This window comes from Eurosta solidaginis, chromosome 2 (assembly GCF_040869045.1).
Source record: "Eurosta solidaginis isolate ZX-2024a chromosome 2, ASM4086904v1, whole genome shotgun sequence".
NCBI classification, from domain to species: domain Eukaryota; kingdom Metazoa; phylum Arthropoda; class Insecta; order Diptera; family Tephritidae; genus Eurosta; species Eurosta solidaginis.
Window position 1 is genome coordinate 45,911,273 of NC_090320.1, and position 27,793 is coordinate 45,939,065.

Sequence of the window (27,793 nt, forward strand, 5' to 3'; positions counted from 1 at the left end):
TGCACAAACACATGCAAATATCTTATCTGAGATGCCCCCAAAGTATGCAATTGTAATTGTGGAAGTGTCGCTCACAAATACATGCGCATATGAGAAGCTATATACGTGCATCTGTAGTTATAATTATATGGCAGTAACTAAGTAAATTCTGTAAGCGCCTAGAAGATGCCACGAGGAAATCACAGAGTGTAAAAAGCACCAACAATAGAGGCACGAGAGTCAGTTTTTGATTAAACACGCTATCTGTCGAGCCATAGTAGAACTATATATTGTGAAGTACTTTAATAAAGACCATTTTGCATTACTGAATAGTGGTGTTATTTATTTAACAGTTTAGTGATTCGAACTTAGCAGAAGGTTGCAAATAAGAGGATTTGCAGTAAATTCGTTACAATATAGATATTGTTGTCTGAAAAAATTATAGAGATTGGTGGTATATGTTCTATATACCACATTTTAACTGCTAGAAGCTTCAAATTCCATCAAATGCTTACGTTTTCGTCATTTATTGTTCAGATAAGTGATTGATGGTCACAGCTATCCCATGTAGACCACAAGAAACGTGAAACTTTATACCCTCGCACTAGGTATGTATCTTTTTTTTACATTATCGAAAAAGACGCTTAGGTATGTACATCTGATATCTTACACAGCCGATTATTTGGATGTTACGAATGGGATAAGATCATTGTTCAGCTCCATTCATGAAAGGTATGATGTCTTCTGTACAGCCGAAGACAGTCCCATCCTTACTTGTTTCTTCTTCCTTTCCGTTCCTTTAATTACTTACTTTACCTTATAATCTTCTCTTTAACTTAATTTCCTTGCTTTGGTGTCCGCCCATATCCACTCTAAAATATTCAGTGCTCCCACTTTAATTTCACTTCCGCTTCCATTCTATAATTCCACAAATAGCATATCACTTCCAAAGACTACGTTTACACTTACACCTACCTTACGCTCACATTCAGAGCTCCCTATATGATCAAAGGTGTTTACACATCAAAAACCGGGACGCATTACGACTATAGACTCCTGGCAAGAACCTTGACTACCTGAAAGGACTGGCAATGTAGGAATTAGCAAGACTTGAAAAGATACTGAGCAGAAATCATTTAAACGAAACCTCTTTGAAACGCGCTGCTGCAGCACTTGGGATCTTAACGAAAAAAATATTTGCAGGTAAATGGTATTCCCTTATCATACTCGGCAAACCTGTCGCAATAGGATCCACGCTCAGAAGGGCCTGGATGAAGAAACCATTAGGGGATGTATCTTGTCCCTTATTTTAAACCTCAATATACCAGCTAGATAAGGGAGAAGAAAAGTTAATACCCAATCTGGGATGCACTTACCTCTGCTATAGCCCATAACTATGACTGATATCGTAGCTATGCTGATGATCTAGCTATAGTATACCTATACCCGCTAAGAAATTTGAGATCTTCACTAACGCACGGAAAGTCGAGCGCAGCGCATGCCTCGGTGTCGTCGATGCTTGTCTCACCCCACGCCAGATTTTCATCCAATTTTTAAAATGCTTTCGATTGACTTACATACTCTGTGTAATGATACAAACTGCACTGAGACTCAGAGAATCGTTTGGCCTGACAGTTGGCTGGCGGAAGTTACTGGTGGAGTTGGTGCATAAGTAGTAGACTGGGTCAATTTATTAACCGATATTGCGACATCGATTTTTCGATAGGATTTGGGTTCAAGAAAAAAAAGTTCCACTACGTATACCAAAAAAAGTAATTTTTGAGCCTGCGAAATTTAATTTCTTTACTTTTTTTCGACTTTGATTTTTAAGGTTTTTTTCATGACCTACTAAAAAAATTGTAAAATTTTCATGTATATATATAAAATGCTTTTTTTTTCAAAAACCTGTAATCGCCAACGTTTTTAGTGGACATTTTTGGGTCGGACAGTTTATGCATATACATTTTTTAGTGGGTGATGAAAAAAACCTTAAAAATCAAAGTCGAAAAAAATGAAAAAATGAAATTTCGCAGGCTCAAAAATTATTTTTTGGGTATGCGTAGTGGAATTTTTTTTCCTAATCCCAAATCCTATCGAAAAATCGATGGCGCGATATCGGTTAACTTTGGTCCATACAAATCGACCCACCCTAATAAGCATCCTAATATCATCAGGTAAGTTATCTATCCCTGGCAAAATATACCGAAGGTAACAGTTACTGCTTAGTCAGTAAACGCTTGACTCAACAGTGAAAGGTTGGCAATGGGGAGGTAAATAAAAGCAACTCTAGGTTCGCCAAAGAAAATGTGGCAGCATCTTAAAGCCAGGGAGAATGCAGGATACTTAATACTAATTGGTCAACCGTAATGATACTACGCAGTATACAAAAAAAAACCAATACGTTAGGTCACTTCTTCTGGTAATTTTAGAGCTATAATCCGAGACACTTGCTTGGAATGTTGTTTTTTTTTTTTTTTTTTTTTTTTTGCGGGGAGGCTGAAAATGCCTAATGCACCATAATTGCTGCCATCGCAGCAACCGTGTGTCCGTAGACTAAAAAACAGCCCCGTTCTGGAACCGTCGCCCACCCCGACACCACTTTCGCATTACTTCAGGGTGGCGTTCCATATTTCTCATTTTTTAAGAGCCTACTGTTGTCCCTGCGTCCAGGTTCCCGCTATTTGCTCTGAGTGTCCATTCAATCGCCACTGCTTCGCATGCGCATTTCTCTGCGCTCCCCCTCAGCATCCATCAGGCGTGTCATTACTATAAATGTCATTTTGCTCACTGCAGTCCAGCATTCTTTCCTGTTGCACATATGTGAAACTAAATTTCTCGTGGTAGGTTCCTCCTCAAAGACTCCATGCAAGGTGAGTCTTTCTTCGTGGAAACGGGGGCAGTAGAACATGACGTGCTCTGCGTTTTCTAACTCTGTGGTACACATTGGGCAATGAGGATCTTCCTCTATCCTACGCTTCCATAAATACTCTTTGAAACCGCCATGTCCACTCATTATCTGCGTGAGATGGTAGTACAGTTCGCCGTGCTTCCGCTCATTCCATTGAGCTACGTTCCAAACTAGTATGAAAGTCCAACGCCCTTTACACGAGGCCTCCCACCGTTCTTGCCACTTAGCTATTGTTTGTGTCCTTGCTCTTTTCTTGTCTTCTTCAGATGGTCGCTCGATATTAGTGTTATACAGATCGGCCATTTCGCTTGCCAGTAAGTCCACTGGGATTTTCCGGGTTAGGACCAGGATCGCGTCGTCGGACACCGTCCGATAAGCACTTGCTATTCTTAAAGAAGCAAGTCGGTACGCTGCTAATATATATTTTTGATGGGTCTGTTTAGATCCATACCACACTGGTGCTGCGTATAGTATTATTGAGCTGGTTACTGTGGACAATAGCTGACGTATAGCTTCGCTCGGACCACCAATGTTAGACATTATTCGCATAAGTGATCCATTAACTTTGGTAACTTTCTCCCCCACCGCTCTGAAGTGCTCTTTGAAAGTTAACTTAGAGTCAATGTGCACTCCTAAGTATTTAAAGGAATCCTTTGAGGTGATTTGATGATCCCCGACAGTTAAGACTAACTCGTTCGCCGACCGTTTGGAGCTTACTAATACCACTTCCGTCTTTTGGCTAGCCAACTCCAGTCCTGTATTGGTCAGCCATTCCTTTATTCTTGCTACGGCGTCATTACATAATGCTTGAAGCAGGTCCAGTTTCTTGGCCACTACTACCACTGCAATATCATCAGCATATCCCACAATTTGCGTGTTTTCTGGTATATCAATCTTTAGCACCCCGTCATACATTACATTCGAAAGCGTTGGACCGAGAACAGATCCCTGTGGGACGCCTCCTGTGATTTTGTACTCTTTTGCTCCTTGATCCGTGTCAAAAAGAAGTACTCTGTTTTTAAGATAGCTACCTATAATTCTGCGTAAGTAAGCTGGAGTGCCGAAGCTTTGCAGCGCTGCCATTATCTGCATCCAGTTCGCAGTGTTAAAAGCATTCTTGATGTCCAACATAATCAGTGCACAGAACTTCCTTTTATTTTGGCCTCCAGAGATAGCTTCTCTAGCTATATTGACGACTGTTTGTATTGCATCTACGGTAGATCTTGATTTGCGAAATCCATATTGACTATTCGATAAGCCACCTGGTCTTTCTAGAGTCAGCTGTAGGCGCTCACTAATTATACGCTCGAAAATCTTCCCTAGGGAATCCAGCATACAAAGTGGCCTATATGAGGATGGTTGGTCCGGCTGTTTACCACGTTTCAGCAATAGGACAAGTCTTTGTCGTTTCCACGGGCGAGGGAACACGCCTTCTTGCATACAGGCATTAAAAAGATCAGTAAATAATATATCCCTAGTTGTAATCGCGGCTTTAAGGGCTATGTTTGGTACTTCGTCGGGTCCTGGGGATTTGTTATCAGCAACTCTTTTTGCAGCGTCCAGCACCTCTTGCTCTGTAATTTGGGGAATTTCCGTACTTTTTAGATCCTCGCTTGGATAAGTCCAGCGATCTTGAGCCGGGAAAAGTGTTTCAACAATAATATTCATCAGTATCGGGCACGTAGGTTGCTGTGATATCGGTCCTTTAACTTTGGCCATCACAGTTCTGTAGGCTGATCCCCAAGGATCTAGGTCGACATTATCCAGCAGTTCCCTAAAGCATAACTTCTTGCTCTTTTTTATGGCATTTTTAAGTGCTTTTCTTTGTGCGACATAGGTGCTGTGTAGCTCTGCATATCGTGGTGATGAGCGTGCCCTCTGCGCTGTTCTTCGTGCTCTGTGGCATTTTCTACGCTCTTCCGCAATTTCGTCATTCCACCAATATACTGGAGTGCGCTGTGCTTTTCCGCGACTTCTGGGCATGGCAGCATCACATGCCATACATAGCAACTTAGTGATTTGAACCGACTGGTCTTCCGCATGCGATTCTCGTACTATGGCGTCCTTCCAGATAATGTCAAATATTTGTGGGTCGAAAAGGTGCTGTTTCCATTTCCTACTTTGTCGATGTCCTGCTGCTACCGTTCGTGGAGTTTCGAGCAGCTCTACGCTAATAGCTTTATGGTCGCTGTGTGTGTAGACGTTGCTTATGGACCATTTTGCTCGTCTTGCTATTTCGCTGCTAGCAAAGGTGAGATCTATAATGGATCGTCTGGTACCTGTATCGAAGGTATATATCCCTGGTTCATTTAGGAGTTCTAACCTCAAAGAAGTAAGGCTTTCGAGGAGAACTCTCCCTCTTTCGTTGGTTCGTCTACTTCCCCACACAGATGACCATGCATTGAAGTCTCCACACACTAAAAACGGGTGTTTACCTCGTGCTTCAATGGTGATCCCGTATATCATGTCTTCGAACTCGGCCATGGTCATGCTCGGAGGGGCATAGCAACTGAATACGTATATACCGTTGATTTTTGCCCACGTGAATCCTGCTACCGTTGGCGTCATAATTTCCTGTGGGAGAAATTTCCCTGGTGCCCAAATTGAGGCTTTCCCTGCTGAATCTGAGAGCCAACCCTGCTCCTGGCGATTTTTGTATTGTTCAGAGAGTACCACTATATCATATCCTCCTTCATAGACTGTTTGGGATAATAGCTCTTGGGCTGAGACAGTCATTTTGCTGCCCTCTCGTTGTGGGCATTTAAAACTGCCTGCTGAATGTTGTCCCCCACATAGCGCGCATTTCGGTGCATTTTCGCAACTTGCAGCCTTATGACCTTCCTGGCCGCATTTCCTGCATAGGCTAGACCTATCTACAGTCTCCTTACATTTCTGAGCTATATGCCCGTAGCCCCAGCACCTATAACAGCGTTTTTCTTGCTTGAGCTCTCTAATTCGGCAGGAAACCCATCCTACCCGGATTCTTTGCGTATTAAGAACCGCCTTGGCATCATCCGCTGTAAGGCTTATAAGTGCCGACTTCGTGCCACTGTACCCTGTGCGTATGCTTTTTATGGCAGCCACATCTGGAAGTTTGATGTTGCATTGCTGGTGGAGGGCGTTGCAAATCTCCTCGGGCGTAGTAATCTCATCGAGATCTCTGCACTGTAGCCTGGAACTGGCACTGTTGCTTGGAATATTACTTATTCGAATACGACTATTCTTAATACAACACGAAAAAACTGACCCATCTTGATATGTTTTTATGACATTCATAATGTTGCTTAATGTCTTGAAGTGAATGAGTTAAATAAGTGAATTCAAAACTTTATTACTTTTTATATCGGTTGGCCAAATATCTATTAGGCATTCAACGGATATCAAAGTCGTCGTCATGCATTCGCCTGAATCCATACTGAACACCAAGTATATGATTTCTTTTGACTCTGTATAAGCTGGTAAACAGTACAGCCCATTCACGATATCAATAAAAACGATAGTGGAGTCGGGTTGGGGAAACACTGCTGTGATCATGTAGCCAACATTAGCTTCCAAGGCTCCCACTCACCCTAGAATTAATACTGGCCTCCTTCACATTTAAACTACAAATATATAGTTTGATTCCAGCCGTGCACTTCTACAATGGACTGCAGTTTAGAAATTTCTCCTTTATAAGGCGTTATACTGGCTTTCCGTCTCCCCCTCTCTTGCTCTCTCTATATTTTTCTCTCTCCCTTTCTATATCTCTTTCAATATCTCACTTCAAATTTTATAACATTAATTCCTGGAGCCCAATCTACCCTCCTGTTCGTTGATGGTGAACTGAATGAAGACTCCTTTCATCTGCATTTGCAGGTGATTTATTAAGTACCTATTTCCCTAGTCAATATTATATAAAAGACTTTTGTATGCAAACTTATTGAACAGAGTGTAAATTTACATAAAACATCCAATTATCATTTAAAACTCTTCAAAGATATTATATAATGAATGCTTACAAATTCTTTTCATCTCAAATGTAAATTTGAAGTTATTGCGCCTGCTGTTACTTTGATTATAAAATCCTTGAATATTGCTTTATGCAAATTCAGATGTTGCATATTTTATGTCTGCACAAATTTCTTGTCTTTTATTTGTCATTTGTTAGCTAAAATTTTCAAATTTAATTAAATCCCCTTAACACTCTAATTGAAGCGTCTTATTTGATGTTACTTCATTTAAGACCCATATATACATTAAGAATACATACAATGGGCACTTAAGTTTCTTCGTGGTAGGGGGAGCAATTGACACTTTTCGTGATTTCCCACAAATCACCCAATTAATTTATCAAACTAATTTTTTTAATATAGAAGGAATGTATATAAGGGCAGATGGAAATCACTCATCACGCTGTAGCTCTCCAGCAGGAGGACTTACATAGCTAAAATCCAGATATGACAAATAACAGTTATTTACTAAGTCGACTCCCGTTTAATTTTCAGGTTTTAGCTGTGATCCTGGCCTCGAGTGTCGCGAGAAACATTTATGTTATTAAAACAGCTTCAATGTAAACCAACCTCCACAATTCTTCGCTTGAGTCGCTGCTAGACTCATAGCTCTACTGTCCATTTATGCTGTCAAAAAGGCTCCTCCAACCTCAGCGCCTGCTTTGGGAAGAGAGTTGCTGTAAACTAAAAGCGCATTTGTTGCTTGTTTTTTGTTTATTAACTTAGTTTTCAACAACACTTTCATTATTAATATTACGAGTATCGCCCAAGGTAGAAAATTCTTCCAATCCAATATCTTATATAAGAGATATGAAAATTATACCTCTCATGGAGTTTTCTAGACAAAGGACGTACAAATTTTTCGCTATTTGAGATAGGCCCCAATCACTTTCCCATAATTTCGAATCTTCTGTTTATCGTGTTTTTAATCCAATCCAATCCAACTCTTACTAACCTTGCGCAATTATTTTTAGCGATGTCCTGTTTTTGTTATTACAGCTCTTTGTGAAAAATTTACAGCTTACGCACTATACTGAGATTTTCTTGATATCGGCGAATAACTTATTAAATTAGGCTTTGATATTACGTTTTAACATATGTATATGATACGGATATATGACACCAGCGGGTCAGGGGATCAGAATATACCCGCGGTAGGTATGCCTGTCGTAAGAGGCAACTAAAATACCAGATTCAAGGGGCTGAGTAGCGCAACACTTCAGGTTGCCAGCGCAATATACAGCTTCTCCAAACCCAATTGTCAACCTCACCTATCCGCGGCGAATCCTGTTTCACTAACAGACGAGGCGCTGGCGACCCCAAGCTCATGGAACTTGGGGGTGGGGAGGGAGGGAATGGCCTGAAGGTTATTTGTGTCCACATAAATCGTTCCCAAGATGGTCGGGCTAGCACCTTAATGGTGCTGTGTTACCGGAGCGTACCGGATCTGTATCCGGCAAAGGACCATCACATCGATAACACACCCCAAAGCCTTCGGGGAGCAACCTTATCGCTACAACAACAACAACAACATACGGATATATGCATGCGTTTGTATGGGAGATGCAGTTTTCTTTTTTCAAATACGAGTCCTGCGATTTTCGTTTGACATTAACAATAATAGCAGATTTTCCAAGATACAGCAATGTGATTTTAACGGTTCAGGATATATGCGATATCGAAAAAAAATTTTCATAGAGGTTCCCCACCCCCTTCTCCAATACCTGCCATTGATACAATATCGATGTGGTGCATCTGCTTTCCAAGCACCTTAGCCTCATAAATATTTGTTTCTCATATGCTGATATGTATGTCAGGTGCCACGCTCCCTAAAATCCCTAAATCAATCTCCATGCGGCTTGTTTATATATACATACTAGCTGACCTTGGCAAACTTCGTTTTGCCCAAAATTTTGGTTAGAAATTTGTGATTGCTAATAACTTAGGTTATAGATTTATATAAAAGAATAAAGTAAGGCTGCGTAATTCGGTAATCGGAAGTTGCTGTTAGCTGTTAGTCAAAACTTCACCACAATGCCGCCAATTACTATGGGTAATAAATAGCATTATGAGCGGGCGTAGAAGTCCACGAAAGTGGGGAAAGCTTCTGACTGCCATTCACCTGGGAATGGCCAGAGCGAATCTTTTGCATGCCGTTCAAGCAACTCACTACTTCCGGTCGCTTGCGGCCAAGTATTCTCTGGGTAGCCACTAAACACCCGTTTAGTGGTGAGCTGATGTGAGAAGGCGACAACCTGGCTAGGCAACTCTGACATAATCGGTTTAAGGGCTAGCCGGGGGAGATCTCACCGGCAGCGTCTATTCACCACTAGGTGCGGCTGCAAGCGGGCGTCTGTCTTGGAGCAAGCGGCTCGCTATATAAACGTGCAGGTAATATTTTCACCCCCGCTGAGCGGGTTGTGCGCTACGCTTGGGACCCGCCACGTCAAACCATAATCCAGTGAAATACAACAACAAGCCTCGGATAAAAAGAACACTCTTTATTGATGACGACCACGGCAAACGTTTGAAGGACAATGAATTGAGGGCCTGCAACTGGAACGTCCGCTCCCTGAATGGGATTGATGCAGATGCCCGGCTGGTTGATGTCCTCGTCAAAGCATAATCTGACATCACCGTCATCCAAGAAATGCGCTGGACGAAGCAAGGAAGAAAGAAGATTAAAAATTGTGACATCTATTGGAGTGGCCATACGAATAAGCGCAGTTTCGGCGTCAGATTCGAGTTTGGAGAGAGACTATGTCGCCAAGTACTGGCGTTCACGCCTGTGTACGAGCGTCTCGCCGCTATCCGAATAAAAGCAGAATTGTTTAATATATCATTCATCTGCGCACGTGCGCCGACAGAGGAGTAAGACGATGAGGTGAAAGACGCTTTTTATGAACAATTAGAACTCACATACGAGCGCTGCCCCCGCCATGATTTAAAAGTCGTGCTTGGCGACTTTAACGCTAGCATGGGTAATGAAGTTGTCTTTGGCCCTACAGTCGGAAAGTTCGAAAGTTCAGCATACACAATGAAACTTCTCCTAATGGACTGAGGCTGATTGACTTTGCCGGTGCTCGAAACATGGTCATACCCAGCACGAGGTTCATGCATAAAAACATACATCAAGCTACATGGCTGTCCCCCGATCGAAATACTCGCAATCAGACTGATCACGTTGTGATCGACGGACGGCTTGTCTCCAGTGATTTAGATGTGCGCAAGATCCGAGGACCTAACATTGACTCGGATCATTATCTCATCGCAGCCAAAATATGCACCCGCCTCTGCGCGGCTAAAACCAAGGAACAAAAAACACAAGGAAAGCTAGGCGTCGAAGGGCTGCAATCGCAACAGACTGCCAATTATTTCGCAACTCGACTCTCACACCTGCTCTCTGAGAACACAACTCAGCCTGAAGGAATACAGGAGCAGTGGGAGCCTATATCTCCAAAGCACTTCGTACTGCCGCGGAAAAAATTTGTTACCGGCGGCCACGGAAAAACAACTGGTACGATGAAGAATGCCGCGTTGCAACCGAAAGAAAATCCGCTGCGTACAGGGCTACGTTAAAAGCGAGCGCAACAAGAGGTGTGTGTGAACGCTACCCCGAGTTAAAAAGGGAAACGATACGCCTTTTCAGGAAGAAAAAAGCAGAGGCAGAAAGGCCTGAGTGCGCAAAACTTAAGCTGCGGGCCACCAGGAATAACGCCCGAAAATTTTACCAAAAAATTCGACGACAGACGGAAGGTTTTAAGACTGCGGCAAATTCCTGTAAGGACGAAAAGGGCGACCTTGTAACTGATGTTCAGAGAGTACTTAGATTATGTAGGGAACACTTATCTGCTCTCCTAAATGGAGGCACCGATTTACGGCACAAAGATGACGAACCCGATCCCGCAATCGATGATGATGGAATAAATGTCCCACCACCTGATTATGACGAAGTCAGAATAGCAATAACCAGATTGAAAAAATACAAAGCCGCGGGCGCTGACGGATTGCCTGTGAAGCTATTGAAATACGGCGGCGAGGAGTTGGTAAGGCGCATGCATCAGCTTCTTCGCATAATATGGAGGGATGAGTGCATGCCCGACGATTGGAACCTAAGTGTTCTTTGCCCAGTCCACAAGACTGCAAACTGCACCAACTATCACGGAATCAGCATTCTTAATATCGCATATAAAGTCCTGTCAAGTGTATTGTGCGAAAGATTGAAGCCCACCGTGAATCAACTGATTGGACGTTATCAGTGCGGCTTCAGACCTGGTAAATCTACCATCGACCAGATTTTCACAATGCGCCAAATCTTGGAAAAAACCCGCGAAAAAATAATCGACACACATCCCTCTTCGTCGATTTTGAAGCCGCCATCAACAGCACGAACAGGAGCTGCCTATATACCGATAAGTCTGAATTTGGTTTCCCCGCAAAACTTTTACGGCTGTGCAAAATGACGTTGAGCAACACCATACCACACCATCAGAATTGGGAAGGACCTCTCCGAGCCATTCGAAACAAAACGAGGTTTCAGACAGGGTGACCCCCTATCGTGCCATTTCTTTAATTTGATGCTGGAGAAAATTATACTAGCTGCAGAACTTAACCGCTCTGGAATAGTATTCTATAAAAGCGTGCAATTACTGGCGTATGCTGATTACTTGATATAATCGGCCTAAACACCCGCGCTTACTCCAAACTGGAAAAGAAGCGGTAAAAATGGGTTTGATGGCGAATGAGGACAAAACGAAGTACCTGCTGTCATCGAGCAAAGAGTCAGCGCATACGCGCCTTGGCAACCAAGCTACTGTTGGCAGCTATAATTTCGAAATAGTAAAAGACTTCGTTTATTTGGGAACGAGCATCAATACTAGCAACAACATCAGCATTGAAATCCAGCGAAGAATCAATATTGCCAATAAATGCTACTTTGGACTAGGTAGGCAATTGAAAAGTAAAGTCCTCTCTCGGCGAACGAAAATCATACTCTACAAGTCAGTTATCGTACCCGTCCTGCTATATGAGGCAGAAGCATGGACCATGACAACTGCAGATGAAGCGGCTTTGGGAATGTTCGAGAGAAAAGTTCTTCAAAAGATTTATGGACATCTACGCGTTGGCGATGGCGAGTACCGAAGAAGATTTAATGATGAGCTGTACGAGCTATACGCAGACATCCACATAGTCCAGCGAATAAAAACGCAGCGACTGCGCTGGCTAGGCCATGTTATGCGAATGAAAGATGATCTTCCGGCCAAGAAAGGGTTTCTATCGGAACCCGCCTATGGAAGCAGAGGTAGAGGGCGGTCTCCACTCCATTGGAAAGAACAGGTGGAAAACGATTTAAACTCCCTTGGTGTGACCAATTGGCGCCGGTTGGCCGAGCGAAGGAACGACTGGCGCGCCTTGTTGGACGGCCATACTCGTTTAGACGGCTAAGTGCCAATTACGTAAGTAAGTAAGTAACTTAGAATGGGTGCAAATTAGCCAAATCCGTTTACTTCCACGCCGCTTTTTTTTAAACTTTGTTTCAAAAGTTAAACTCTAATAAAATTTACAATCGTTTTTTCTACATTTTTTCATCCATTTCGGCTCTAAGTCTAGATTTCTAAAAAAATAGTGTTAAAGAGAGCGACTGACAAGTATATTTTTCATAATTATCGATATCTTTTCTCATTCCAGAATTGGCAAGCTGTCGTGAACACATCTCTCGCATCATTGCTTTTGCTAGGCGTCACAACAGCGATAGCCATTGCGTTAGTTATAAATTCCGAATTGGTGCCAAAAAAAATGTTGCATACCAACAACAAAAAGTCAACAACAACACCAACGACAAGTGCGCGCAGCATGGCCATCAAAAAAGAACAACAAAAACAAAACAGTTTAAATAAACAGCAGAACTCTGCAAGTGGCAAAGAAAATGGTGCGCCTAAAAAAGCCTCAGACGCCAACACAGCCACAACCATAGATGCAACCAATTTGTGTGTCCAGACAAATATTACACAAATCAACAGCACTAGTGGAAACAACAGCAACAGCAATAGCATTGCAAGTGACAGCAATACAAGCAATAATAGACTTCATAAAAGAGCGCAGGCGAGGCATTCCATAGCGCGCGCACAGGAACTTTATTTCCCGATAAGTAAACGCGCTGTCATTGGTATTAGTTGGCTACTACCACTACTTTATGCAATAGCTGTGCCGCTCATATGCAGTATTATTGGTAAATGGCCACGCAATTGGTGGCTGGAAGTGATAAGTAATACAACAGCTGATACGGCAGCAGCACTAACAACAAAAGCGACAGAAGCGCACTTGACATTAGGCAGCATGCAACATAGTGGTGGTTTATCAGTGCTTGGTAGCGGAAGTGATTACTTAGTAACGCATGTGGCACACTCATCACCGCACTTGCCTGCAATGAGTCTCAAGATCGAAGCGAGTGCGAGTAACAGCAATGGTACATATTCCTCAGGGCTGCACACCACAACAGCTACTCTAACAGGAAACCCTTTTTACACAGTTGCTGCCGATACAACCACAATCTTGGCTACCGGTATTTCCTTAACAACAACGAGTTCTGCTGTTACTGCTTTTAGTATCGAGCACACATACGCCCCTGCCTCGTCAGCGCACGCTTCAGCAGCTTTGGCTTCCGCCACCTATGCCACCCCCTCATCATCATCACTCATTTCAACTTCAACTGCCACTTCAACAACATTCTCAGTAGCCGGCTGGCATAACAATTTTCAACCGGCATCCATCTCCGCTTCCGCTAATGCTTCGCTTACTGCTGCGGCTGCTGCCTATCGTAGTGACTATGAAGCGCGCAGTGATGAAAGCTACTACGCGTATACGTCGCATATCTCAGATGGCGGCGCGGGTGGCAATGGCGTGCCAGCATTCAGTTTCATTATATTTATATGCATCGATTTGATCTTCGTTTTGCTTTTTTGTGCATTATTCTTCATTTTAATCAAGAAACTTTTATGGCTGTGGCATAAAAATCGAAACATTCACTCCTCATCGCTTCCGTTGGATAAATACAATGCGGCAATACGTAGACGGTAAGTTTGTTAGTTAAGTCAATTGCAACTTTCTTATTCAACCGCAAGTAATATAAAATGCATTCGCTTATTTCCTTCGCTTGCACTTGAGTAGTTGATTGAATGCCATTTTGCATTGCTGACATGTAGCTCATTTTAGTTTATTGTTTCTTTTCTGTTTGCTCCCGAGTTTCTCAAAGTTAAATGACAAAATTGCTTCTAAATTTTTAAGGCGAGGAATTAAAATTAGCTGGCATACTTGGCAGACCATCTGTTGCCAGGAAATCGCACTTGGTTCCTCATCCGCACACTCTTCCTCCCCTATCCCTACTTTTCTCCTACTTCTAGTCACCTCCCTCTACATACAATAACATCGTAACTGTTTGTTGTGCGTACATTGAAGGTATCTAAGAAAAATTTATAGAAGGAGTGCTTTATTTGGCCTCTGAACCCGAATCAATAGTAGACAGTATTTGTCTGTCTGTTTGCTTGTACTCGCATCACCAAAAAGAATGTGGCTTACCTTGGGAGCCCCTGGCAACTGTTGTTCAATTTTTGTCTAGATGCAGTCATAGGCTTAACTCTTATTTATTCAGACACAATTTTTGACTCTATAACCATCAAGAGTCCCAGATAACAGCAGCAAATTATTCGAGCACAAACTAAAAAATAACTCTGTGAGATTTTGAAGTGATTTTGAAGTAGAAGAGTTCTTGCACAATTTGCTAAAAAAATAAAACAACAAAGTCATCTCTAAACAAACTCAGCTAACAACAAATTTTATTTACTGCAATAACCTAAATTAATTACTGCATATATAAACAGTGGAATAAACATAAATACACACACATACGTATAGAAATCAATGCAATTGAATTCGGCTTTCGAAAATATTGTTTTAATCACCCTACTATTTTTCATATTTTCTGCATACATTTTAATAAGCTTTTCCGTCTGACTCTGCCCTCCCCCCCCCCCCCTCTATTCACTTTTTCCTAATCCTTTTATTCACTCCTCCCTCCGTCTTTTTCGCTTCATATATCTCCATCTTCGTCTCATGCTGTCTCTTTCTCAATCTCTTTCTCTCTTTTCTCTTCTCTCTATTTCTTCTCATTCTTCTACATCCCTTATTGCCTGTCCCAAAGGGTGGTATGTATTTTATTCCAGTCCCAGTCCCACTCCGAGACTCAGTCCCAGTCCTAGTCCTAATCCCAGTCCCAGTCCGTCTCTGGATAATATATTACTCTGTACCAAAGCACTCATCAACAGATTTCATTTGATATCCATATTGTATAAACACTGTCTATGCATTCACTGGCCCACGTTTTGGCCTATATCTCGAGACCCTGTACCTGTAGTAACCACCGCGCAACTTGTGTGAAAGTTTGAACAAAATCGACCGACGCATCTTTTCAAACACCGGTGACCAACTAACACACATTTTGGCCTTTCTTTTTATATATATAGATTTTTATTTTTCACACTTCACTATAATATTAAAACGAAATGCAGATTTTTGTTGCTTTTGAAATTCGGCTTAAAAATTGCACATGGAACAACTAAAGACTCTCCTGTATTAAAAAAAATGGCATAGTACCTCTAAATCGCGGGCCCCCTCAGAAACGCCCCTCCCCCCCCCCACCCCCTGTTGTTGTTGTTGTTGTAGCGATTAGTTACTCCCCGAAGTCTTTGGGGAGTGTTATCGATGTGATGGTCCTTTGTCGGATACAGATCTGATACGCTCCGGTAACACAGAACCATTAAGGTGCTGACCCGACCATCTCGGGAACAATTTATATGGCCACATTAAACCTTCAGGCCATCCCTCCCTCCCCACCCCCAAGTTCCATGAGGAGCTTGGGGTCGCCAGAGCCTCGTCTGTTAGTGAAACGGGATTCGCCGCTCGAAGGTGAGGTTGACAATTGGGTTGGAGAAGCTATATATTGCGCTACACAACCCCTTGAATCCTTCTCCCCCCCCCCCCCCCCCCCCCTCCCCTCTATCGGCGGGCCTGGTGATGTGCTATACTTGATATCATTCGCTATAATATTTTTTATTGATAAGCAGGTTGTTTAATTAAACACCAAGCAATTACACGGAAGTATATCCGCACCACCTGAAAATATGAGTGCCGCTGCGTATATGTAACGTTTTAATATTACGTATAAACAAATAAACAAAATTGCAGTAAAATAATATTGCGACTATAAACTGAGATATCACCTATCCTATATTTCAAGTTAGATCAAACTACACATGGGGTGCAAAAGAAATTCAAAATCGGTTCAGTAGTTTAGGAGTCCATTGGCCTCAAACTTGTGACACGTGTTTTTTATATATTAAGATGTTAATATGACGTTAACAGACTTTGCTAAATTTTCCAAATTAACATAAGCTTTTATATGCGTAATCACATATTCCGCTATTATGCAAACAATGATGTTCAATATTTTTTCGTTATCAACTCTAATTTCAGTATTGGCCTAATTTACCGCACCGGTTGTTTGCTGTTAATAAAATTATCAACGGATGCATTATTCATAGCATTTGTAAATTTAACACAAAATTCATGGTTATCCTATCCGTTTGGCATATCTTGTATATTGTTGGTAAGTAGACATATACAAATGTAAATATACGAGTACATTCATACCTACGCTCATATATTTGATATATAAGCTTGCTAACAGCATGATAGATAAATATTTTGGAAATTTATTTTAAACAGAATTGATAGTATAATATATGCAAATATTGAATGAAAAGTGTGCATATGTTTGCACGTCTATGTGTGAGTACAGTAACGAACAGCAAAATAGCAGTGGCAATTATTTTCAAATTTCGGCAGGTAACTGATTTTTAATTTTTTTTTTTTCGATATTTATGAATGATTTTCTGTAAACGTTAAAATTGAAGCTACGCAAACCAGTCTTAACAATTTTTTCGAAAAAATTCGATATTTGAAAAAAAGATGTTATAAAAATATCGAATTTTTTGCAGTCTGCATACTCAATAGCTCAACAATTTTTAAGTCTGTCAAAAAAAAAGTTATACGTCTCTCAAAATTCGCATAATTTTTAAAATTTTATTTCGAATGGTGATTTAAATTTTCTGCCATATAAAAAAAATATTTCATACTTTGTATGGAGGAAAATCTAAAACACCCTTCAGAAACAAAAATTGCCTAGATATACTAAAATTTTTAGGGTTTGAAGATTGCATACTCATAAAAAGTTAAGAGCTCGAAATAAAAAGTGAGAAATTTTCGAAAATTTTTTCGAAAACGGTTTTCAGGCTGCTTTGCATAGCTTGGGCAAAAAATTGCATAGAATATTTTTCTTAAAATATCGAAAATAAAAAATATAAAAATTTAATTGACGAAACGGTAGCCGCCGCACAGTGGCATTTTTGCATGATTTAGACGCGAAAAATTAATAACTCACTGAAAAATGAATATATTTCATTCAAACTAAGTGTAAATTTTTTATGCCTTACTCCCCTTCAGGGTGAATAGGCGAAGGGGGGTGAGGATTTGGGGGGTTGGACCCCCCTCCAAAAATTTTGAATTTACCCCAAACAAAAACTTTCTTATAGCGTTATCTTGTTCTTTTGTTCACAATTGAACATACCTATATCTAAATTTCTTATCTTCTTCAAACCATGAAGCAAACTTTGCATGAAAATTAACTTTGGTGTAATGCACTTGAATCCATCTCATACAAAGTTTGATTTAAAATTTCGAGCTTTACTGCAGCATTCATCATACAATCCCTCGTCTCTATTTACTCCCGGCTTTATCCTTTTGCTTTTGGCCACGTTCTGCAACCCACACCTCATGCAACTCCCTCTTTGTGATCGTATTTATATCAAAACTGGGACCTGCGCGGATGAAGAATCATTTGAGTTATATGCAATAATATTGAGTTATTGTAGAAACTCAAAAATTATTGTGGTACAGCGTGGTTCAAACTTTTGGAAGGCTTTCTTTTTACGGTTTTATATATTTTCAGCACAAAAATAATACACATTAAAAACTCATAACTTCGTAAAAAATACTCAACGAAAAAGTTTTGAACACTTGCAAAATAATATAATTACGTGTAGATTTTAAATAACCAAAAAGTATTTTACCTTTTGTTTCACCACAAAGTTTTATTTAATTTTAAACCACGCGTTATTTCACTTCTGCGTTCTATCACTTAGCGCGTCTTCGACAACTCACAGTTTGACAGAAGATTATTCAATGAAGAAGAGTAATTATAAGAAATGATAATTACCGTTATATACTGTGGATATTTTAAAAACAAACTGCATTCAAATTGCAAAAAAAGTGACTTGAAAATGTTTACTTTTTCGCGTCTAAACCAAGCAAAAATGCCACTGTACGCCGTCGTGTAATGGTGCTCCGCTTACCACACCGAAGATCCCGGTTCCACGTCCCGAGTAAAGCAACATCAAAATTTTAGAAACAAGTTTTATTCAATTAGAAGAAAATTTTTCAAAGCGGGATCGCCCCTCGGCAGTGTTTGGCAAGCACTCCGTGTGTATTTCTGCCATGAAAATCTTCTCAGTTAAAACTCATCTGCCTTGCAGATGCCTTTCGGAGTCGGCATAAACCAAGTAGGTCCCCTACCGCCAATTTGTAGGAAAACTTGAAAGGAGCACGACAAAAATTGGAAGTGGAGCCCGGCCTAAAATCTCTATATATTATCACGCCTTACATTTGTTTTATTTATTTTTATAATCAAGAAAATTCAGTAAACTCGAAACAAAGGTTAGAAATTTTCGCTAAACTTTTTCGAATTTCCCAATTTTTTCGTTAACGTTTCCGAAATTGATTTGCACAGTTTTAATTACAAAATTCATAAACTGCATTTTCAAAAAAAAATCAGTTAGCTCCAAATAAAAAGTTAGAAATGTTTTTAAAACTTTTTTCAATATTTTCGAAAACGGTTGCTCGACTAAAACTTTTTAGGTTTAAAGACTGCTTACTTCAAATAAAATTCAGTAAACTCCAGATAAAAAGTTCTAACTTTCCCTAAAACCTATTCGAATATTTTCGAAAACGTTTTTGAGATTGGTATGCCTAGTTTTAATTACAAAATTAATGAACGGCGAACTCAAACAAATTGAATAAACTCCAAATAAATTCGAAATTTGTTTAATTCGATTAAATTTAAAGTTAGAAATTTTTCATAAAACATTTTTGCGAAAACGGTTGTTAGACTTTTTTTTCGAATTTTCGAATTTTTTTGAAATCGGATTTCAGACTGCTTTACATAGTTTTAGTTACAAAATGCATAGAACATTTTTCTTAAAATATCGAAAATAAAAAAGAAGAGTTCAATTGACGAAACTTGAAAAAAAATTGCCAATGCAGTTTTTCTGCTCGCTGCTGTGCATTTATGTATCAGTGAATGAAAAATCTGCATAAAACGACAAACAAATTTTAGCATATAAAATTTCCTTAACTTAAATGTACATGCAAACGTACACACTCTACAATAAGCATTTAGCCTCAAAAATAATAGTTTAAAAAACCTAAAAGAACACGCTTTTTTAGCTAACCGAACTAAAAAATAGAAAATAATTTTCAATTAAAAAGCGTTTATGTAACAGTAGCAGAAGGTCAAACAATCATTTATAGTTAATCACCTCAAAATAAAATTATAATAAAATTTAAGTCATTAACAGAATAATTTATTTCACAGTAAAAAGCGTGGGGTGTTTGATATTGAATATTACAATCATTCTATTGGCAACTATCTGAGAGGAAAGATATGAAATGTAGTCAAAAGCACCCCACGCTTTTTACTCTGAATTAAATTATTTGTTAATAACTTAAATTTTATTATAATTTTATTTTGAGGTGATTAGCTATAAATGATTGTTTGACCTTCTACTACTGTTATGTAAACTCTTTTTAATTGAAAATTATTTTCTATTTTTTAGTTCGGTTAGCTATAAAAGCATGTTTTTTAGTTTTTTTAAACTATTATTTATTTTTAATTTTTTAGTTCAAGTAATTTTAAAAGTTTTAGTCGAGAGTGATGAAACCTCGAAACGCCAGCGGTCCATGGATGAATCCAACCCCACGGCACCGAAAAGGGCCAAAACGCAGGGAGTCTGGACGCGGTCTTTCGCCGAAATTGCCAAGGGTCGGCAGATCACTGGCATTATAGACGAGAGCAGCGAAGATGGCAGGATCCCGAAACAACAGTGGAAGTGGATCGAGGCCGCGCTCGCTACAGTGGCCGTTAAGGTTAAGAAAGACAACCCTGGTCCACCGCCATCTTACACCGTTGCAGGGTGGTTCCAGGGCAATGTCAGGCTAATTGCTTGTGACGACGCCAGGTCGGTAAACCTCTATAGGGCCGCCGTTACGCTGATAGGGGTGGTATATACGGGCGCGCGCCTCAAGGTAGTGGAGGCGCGTGATATCCCCTCAAGACCAAGGGCTAGAGCCTGGGTTCCAGTGACGCCAACGGACCCAGCTGACATCCTGGAGCTGCTCCAGGAGTACAACCCGCCACAGGTTTGGAAGTCATCCCGGATAAAACCGAGCTTGTCCTCTTCACGACCAGGTACAAAGTACCAAATCTTACACCGCCAACAATTGGGGGTACGTTCTTAGCGTTTAGCGATCAAGTCAAGTATTTTGGAGTCATTCTGAATAGGCAGCTATTATGGAGTGACTATATAGTGGAGCGATCCAAGAAGGTAGCAGCAGAGCTGTTCACCTGCAACAGGGCAATTGGCACCTACTGGGGATTCTCCCCTAAGATGACCTACTGGATTTACACAGGCATTGTATGCCCGATTCTTCTTTATGGCGCCTTGGTCTGGTGGCCTGCACTAGCTAAAAGTGCCTACCTTAAAATGCTACAAAAGGTGCAACGGAGTTCGGAGCTCTGGATTACCGGGGCTCTCGGCTCCACTCCAAATTCCGTTGCATACATACATGGATACATAGATACATACATAGATACAGGCCAAGCTAATAAAAGCGTGTTAAAAAGGGCTCCAGTATGCTCTTTCGTAGATGTGCCATGCATCCACTTCTATCATTAATAAAGGAATGCGTTTTTCGCATTATGTGCAAGGTTTCAAATCTATGGCCATTTGGGGTGGTCATAAGTTCAATTGACCTTATGTCCGTTAACCTTATGTTAGCCCACCATCACATTATTGCATTGTCATCGAGCCTTGGCACGTGTGCAAAGTTTCAATCAAACTTATGGCCATTCAAAGTGGTAATAAGGCCGATTGACCTTATGGCCGTGGACCTTATGTCACGGCACCATCAAATTAATGCATTGTCATCGAGCCTTCATACGTGTGCAAAGTTTCAATCAAACTTATGGCCATTCAAAGTGGTAATAACGCCAATTGACCTTATGTCCGTTGACCTCATGTCACCGTACTATCACATTAATGCATTGTCATCGAGCCCTGATACGTGTGCAAAGTTTCAATCAAACTTATGGCCATTCAAAGTGGTAATAAGGCCAATTGACCTTATGGCCGCTGACCTTATGTCACCACACCACCACATTAATGCATTGTCATCGGTCCTTGATACGTATGCAAAGTTTCAAATTAATCAGACTTCTAGAAACCGGTGAAAATTAAACTCAAAGATTCCGTTACATACAGGCCAAGCTAATAAAAGCGTGTTAAAAATAGATGCCATTCACATGATAAGCAACAAAGTTACGTATACGCCCTGGCATTCTACTTTATACTACCTTGTATCAATGTCATTACATTTGAGTAGCATTGGTATTTGCATGCAAATGAAATCAATTCTCAACGAATACGTTACATGCATGCCAGCACAATTGGTGTAACGATGGGATCATGCAGATTTAACTATATTCATACTATTCAGAAACGATATGTGGACACAATTTATGTGATATCTTGTTAGATTGATGATTCGTGAGTTAGCGACGTGTGCTGGTCAATTCATTCGCCTAGATATTTTCTACTTATGTAAAGCGCTTTGAATCAGTTAGGGAGGTGGTCTCTTATAGACAGCATGGTATCCGTACATATTTTCAACAACAATCGCCATTGTAGAAATAATAGACGCAATCAAAGAACAAAGACAGCTTGTCGCCAACGGCATATCTGGTCACATGGATGCTAAAAATGTTTTAACAGAACAAGGCTGAATGCCGTGCTTGAGGCATTAAAACGCTCCTTCAAGACATCGAAAAAGCTGTGTGTATGCTTTTATAGCAGCAGTAATCTGCGAGTTGATACAAATTCGCGTAAAGATATTTTTTTCATACAAGCACATGAAGAATCTATCTAGCACGAGAAGAATCGGCGACTTCTCTCGCACCCAATTCTTAGTCGATCATGGTTACTTCCGTATCTTTACAGAAATCCGTAAATATGTTTACGGAAAGTTCGAAAATCCAAATCATCTATACTAGGCATATAAGGACGAAGTACCTTATTGGCGGCGTCGTAAATAATATAACCTACCGAAGTGACAGATAGGACACAGTTGACAGATACGCGCAGAGCATATTTCTCGCCAAACAAGAAGATACCTGCTAGTCCTCTAGCTTGGGATCAGCCATAGAACTCAAATAATATCCTTCAAAAGCGAAGGTGAGACCTACACACGAAGCTTCTCCCAGCAAGGCTAAAAAAACCCGATCAGTGCATAAATCATGTCCTCTTCCTAAGAAACAAAAGATAAAAAACAATAATATAGCGCATACCTATTAGAGTTCGACCGAATGTTCGGCTTCGGTTTGCCGATTAATCGGCTGTATTTTCATGTTCGTCTAACTAGTCGGCTTCGGCCAAAAAAACGGCCGAAGTTTTGGCCGAAGCCGAATACTACGGCCTGATTTTATTTTGAAAATGAAAAACGATCGAAACATGAAAATAAACACCACCAGCCCAACTACCGCGAATTACTTTGAGGATAGCAAAAGAACACACCGCTGACAACATTTGCGAGAGATCAGCTGACTGTCAGCACATTTTTTACAATGTGCTTATTTAAGTACATTTATATTTTCATTTTTCATGCAGTTAACTAAATGGCTCAGATTTGGGAATATTTCAAACTTGAGGAAGCAAGGGCATTATGCAGTGAATGTGGTAAGAAATGTTCGTTAGGTATCTCCGACAAAAAAAAGCAAACGACGAAAAATATAAAAAATCACTTAGAGAAAATTCGCCGGCATAAATGGAAAGAGTTCCAGGAATGTATTTAAAAAGAAGAAGGAAAACTCGAAAGCAAAATACGATACTAGTAGCACGGAAAAAGGTGTAAAACAGTTGACGCTGCCGATAATGTGTAATGAAATTAAATACTGGCCAGATGACAACCCATGTGCACGCAAAATTGATAAGAGGATTATGGATTTAATTATTGTTGACATGCCTCCATACAATCTAGTAGAAGGAGCGGCCTTCAAGAGAATACATTTTGAAAATACAATTAAACCCTCCCGTTACAAAATTAAAAGTGAGAAATATTTCCGAACCACACTAATGCCAGTAACATTTGAAAAAGTTTACAACATTTTACAGAATTTGGAATGGATTAGTTTTACTACACATATCTGGACGAATTCAACTAAAAGTTGCTCTCTTTTAAGGTTTACCGCCCATTTTATAGAAGGTCCTAAGCGTAACATGGTAGTAGTTGATGCCAAAGTGCTTTCTCAAAACCACACAGCATCTGTCATTGCACAAACGTTAAGAGAGGTTGTAGAAGAATTCGATATTCTTAATAAAGTACATCTGGCAATTTCGGACAACGCAGCTAATATGATCTGTGCTATGCGTATTGGAAACTTTAAATCATTTGGCTGCGTTGCACATACTCTCCAACTTGTATTAAATGAATCTGTTTTGCAAGATGTAGGAATTAAAAGCATTGTAAGAAAATGTCGGAAGGTAGTAGCTCATTTCAAAAATAGTGAGAAAGCAATTAGATATTTAAAAGAAATCCAAGAAAAGGTTGGGGCTCCTAACCATATGCTAAGGCAAGATATAGCTACAAGATGGAATAGCACATATCTTATGCTGGAAAGAATTTCGGAACAAAAATCGGCATTAGCACTTTACGCCGTTAGTAAAAAGGGAATAGATCTACCTTCTATAAACGAATGGGAAACTATAGATCGATTGATTCCCGTTTTGTTTCCATTTTATCACGCCACTTTGGATATTTGTAATGACTCCGCATAAGTTTCCATGGTAATCCCTCTGGTAGCTAATTTACGGAACTTTTTGGAAATTCCCAGTGAAAATGAAGCAACAAACTTATTAAAATCACATTTGCTGCAATCATTGCAAAAGCGATTTGCAAATACTATGCGTGAAGATCTTATGATCGCTACATTTTTAGATTCACGGTTAAAAGTGAAGTATTTTACTCCAAAACAAACAGACGATTGCAAAGAATATTTGAAGAAATTGACTGGTGAATTTTGTACAAGTGTAGAAAATGTTTCAAATATTGTACAAAATCAAAATTCATCACGAAATGTAAATAACCTTTGGGGGTTCCATGATAACTCTGTTTCCGTACAAAAATCGAATACACCGCAATCATCGGGTTACGAAATGGAAATTAAAGAATATCTTAACGGGATTTTGCTTCCAAGAAATACAGATATTTTTCAATACTGGCATATTAGTTCCCATAAATTACTTAAAACGGTTCCTGCAAAATATCATTCTGCTCCCCCTACCAGCGTAGCAAGTGAGCAATTGTTTAGTGTAGCCTCTACAGTAATCGTAGAACAAACTTACGTGGCGAAAACGCAGTCAAATTGTTATTTTTAAATCACAATATTCGGTTGTTTAATTTTGATTATTAGTTGCATAATTTATATCACAAATTTTTGATACATACATAAATATATGCAAGTTATATACCATAAAGATTTTAAATGTACAGTTGTGCGTAGAAGCTATTTTTTGTATGTAAAATATACATACTGTAACGAATTTACTTGCAATCCTTTTATTTGCAACCCTCTGCTAAGTTGGAATCACTAAACTGTTGAATAAATAACTCCAATATGTAATGGAAAATGGCCTTTATTAAAGTACTTCACAATAACACTCAAACTGTGCAACGAATAGCTTGCTTAATAACCAAACTGATTGATAGCTCAAATGAAACTCTACTATTCAAAATAATACTGCTCTTGCTCGCTAGATAGCGTCTTAGTCGAAACTGCTTGACAACTCAAATCAAACTGAATTCCAGCGCCTCTACAATTGCCGCCTTTACCCTCTTTGATTTCAATCTTCTAGGCGCTTCCAGAATCTACTAGTCCAGCAGCTCTCAAACTTCTCAGCTGTAACTACAATTGCACAATTTTATAATTTTTCTCATTGCATACTTATAGGAGTATCTCAGATATATGCATGTGTTTGTGCATTGACTCTCCGCTGCTCGTATACGTACATGGTACATATGTGTAGACGCAATTATTGTTTCGTTTATGTAGATACATAATGATTGATCTATGGATGTGAATTCACGTCACTACTTAGCATCGGCTTAGAGACGATAGCATCGCTCAGTGCTGCTAACATTCGTTACACTGCCCTCCACCTAAGTCTGATCGTCCCGATCAGACAAATCTCTCGATCTATACGCTGCCAGCCTTTCCAAATGAACCACTCTTCTAATCCGTGGTTTCCCAGTGGTTTGTATGCGATAGATGGTATCACTGATCTTCTTCACAACTTTGTACGGGCCTTCCCAACTGCACCGAATCTTGGATAGAACACCTTTCCGCCGGTGAGGGTTGTATAACAGTACCAAATCTCCCTCCAAGAAACCTTCCGAATTATTTTCCTTGTCGTACCTGTGTTTCATCTTACTACTCATTATCCTGGATTGTTCCCTCGCACTCTGTTGCTTGGCCAATGAAGAACTACTTCGCAGAGCTTGATCTTGACAGATTGACTTTGCATCATCATTATCGTCTGGACGCTTCACAACAGTAGTGCGCGCTGGCTTGCAACCACCCTTGCATTCTTTCTGAAAATTTCTTTCAGTCGTTTCAGTGCGCCCATTAGGGTTTGTCGATGCCGGTCTTTTTCTCGCAGGTACTTTTAATTTCGCTTTATTTGGCCCATTCGATCCAACAACCTTTGCTCGATCTACTTTCCTTGACTTTCGTGGTCTCTGTCGAATCTTCTCCACCAGCACTCGCTTACTGCTGAACCCTTTCTCCAACTTGAAGTTAAGTGGTATGACCTGGTTCTTATAGCGCATAATTTTTCTCCGCATATCGATCCTGATGTCATGGTCAACCAAGAAGTCCACTCCCAATATGACTTCATCAACGATCTCCGGCACAACGAATTTGTGTAAAATCATGACCTTCCCAACTAGGACTTCACATATCACTTCTCCCTGGACTTGGTTATACTCGCCTGTGACCGTACGCAACCTTGCTCCAGGTAATGACTTTACTCTCCTGTAGACCAAATCAGATCGAATCAAGGAATGAGATGCGCCCGTGTCTACAGTCAGTACATGTTCTTTGCCATCCACATTCCCTCTGGCGGTAAGACTGCTTGATTTCCTTCCAATTTTCGACACAAATATCACAGGACATTCAATAGCCGGGGCAAGATTTCGTTCTTTACATCCGACACGCTCCAGCTTTGCGTTTACGCCCACCCCCATTGTTGGAACTATTAGGACCAAGATCGCAATGACGTGCAATGTGACCGGACTTCCCGCATTTTAAGCATTTGGTAACTTTTTTACTCCGCTTTGAAAACTGGCTTACACAGAAGCAACGCTGTTTCCTGAATCAGAGCATGTGATACCGTTTCTGCGAATGTTGGCTTTGGGTTTGCGTATGTAGCTCGCTTTGTTTCGACGTCCCGTATGCCATTTATAAAGCTCTGAATCTTTACCCTTTCAGTGTATTCCATGGGTGCGTCCGCATTCGCTAAATGTGCCAGCCTTTCAACATCCGAAGCAAACTCTTGCAAAGTCTCATTAGTTTTTGGTAACGGTTTTGCAATTCTATTTGATACATCTGTTTCCTGTGTTCGCTTCCTTACCTCCGTTCTACAGCAGCCATCAATGCGTCATAACTGTTCCGTTCGTTCTCTGGAATAGTCTGTAAGATTTCCGCGGCAGGCCCTTTCAGTGCCACGAACAGAGCTGCAACTTTATCTTCAGCATTCCATTGGTTCACTGCTGCGGTCTTCTCAAACTGTAGCTTAAAGACCTGAAAAGGAACAGAACCGTCAAAGGATGGTGTCTTTACCTTCGGATTACTCCCTGAAACTGTTGGGCGATTTATTTGCAACTCCTGTATACGACCTCTCAAAGCTTCTATCTAGGCATCCATTTTGTCCTCGAGCTGTACAATTTTTATACTCAGTTGAGCAGAGCTCACAGAGTATATTAATTTTGATTGGATAAGGGTTGGTTGTACATATATAAAGGAATCGAGATAGATATAGACTTCCATATATCAAAATAATCAGGATCGAAAAAAAATTTTATTGAGCCATGTCCGTCCGTCCGTCCGCCCGTTAACACGATAACTTGAGTAAATTTGAGGTATCTTGATGAAATTTGGTATGTAGGTTCCTGAGTACTCATCTCAGATCGCTATTTAAAATGAACGATATCGGACTATAACCACGCCCACTTTTTCGATATCGAAAATTTCGAAAAACCGAAAAAGTGCGATAATTCATTACAAAAGACAGATAAAGCAACGAAACTTGGTAGATGGGTTGACGTTATGACGCAGAATAGAAAATTAGTAAGATTTTGGACAATGGGCGTGGCACCGCCCACTTTTACAAGAAGGTAATTTAAAAGTTTTGCAAGCTGT

The 27,793-nt window shown here is 40.3% G+C and overlaps 1 protein-coding gene across 1 annotated transcript in view; it reads left to right on the top strand.

The window, feature by feature from the left end:
- The window catches only part of LOC137241500 (serine-rich adhesin for platelets), a 759,406-nt gene that overhangs the window by 685,560 nt on the left and 46,053 nt on the right, over nt 1-27,793 (top strand). Inside the window, exons 17-18 of the mRNA XM_067769103.1 lie at nt 12,565-13,949; nt 16,405-16,537. Coding sequence (XP_067625204.1) covers nt 12,565-13,949; nt 16,405-16,537 — 1,518 coding nt within the window. The remainder of the gene's footprint in view (nt 1-12,564; nt 13,950-16,404; nt 16,538-27,793) is intronic.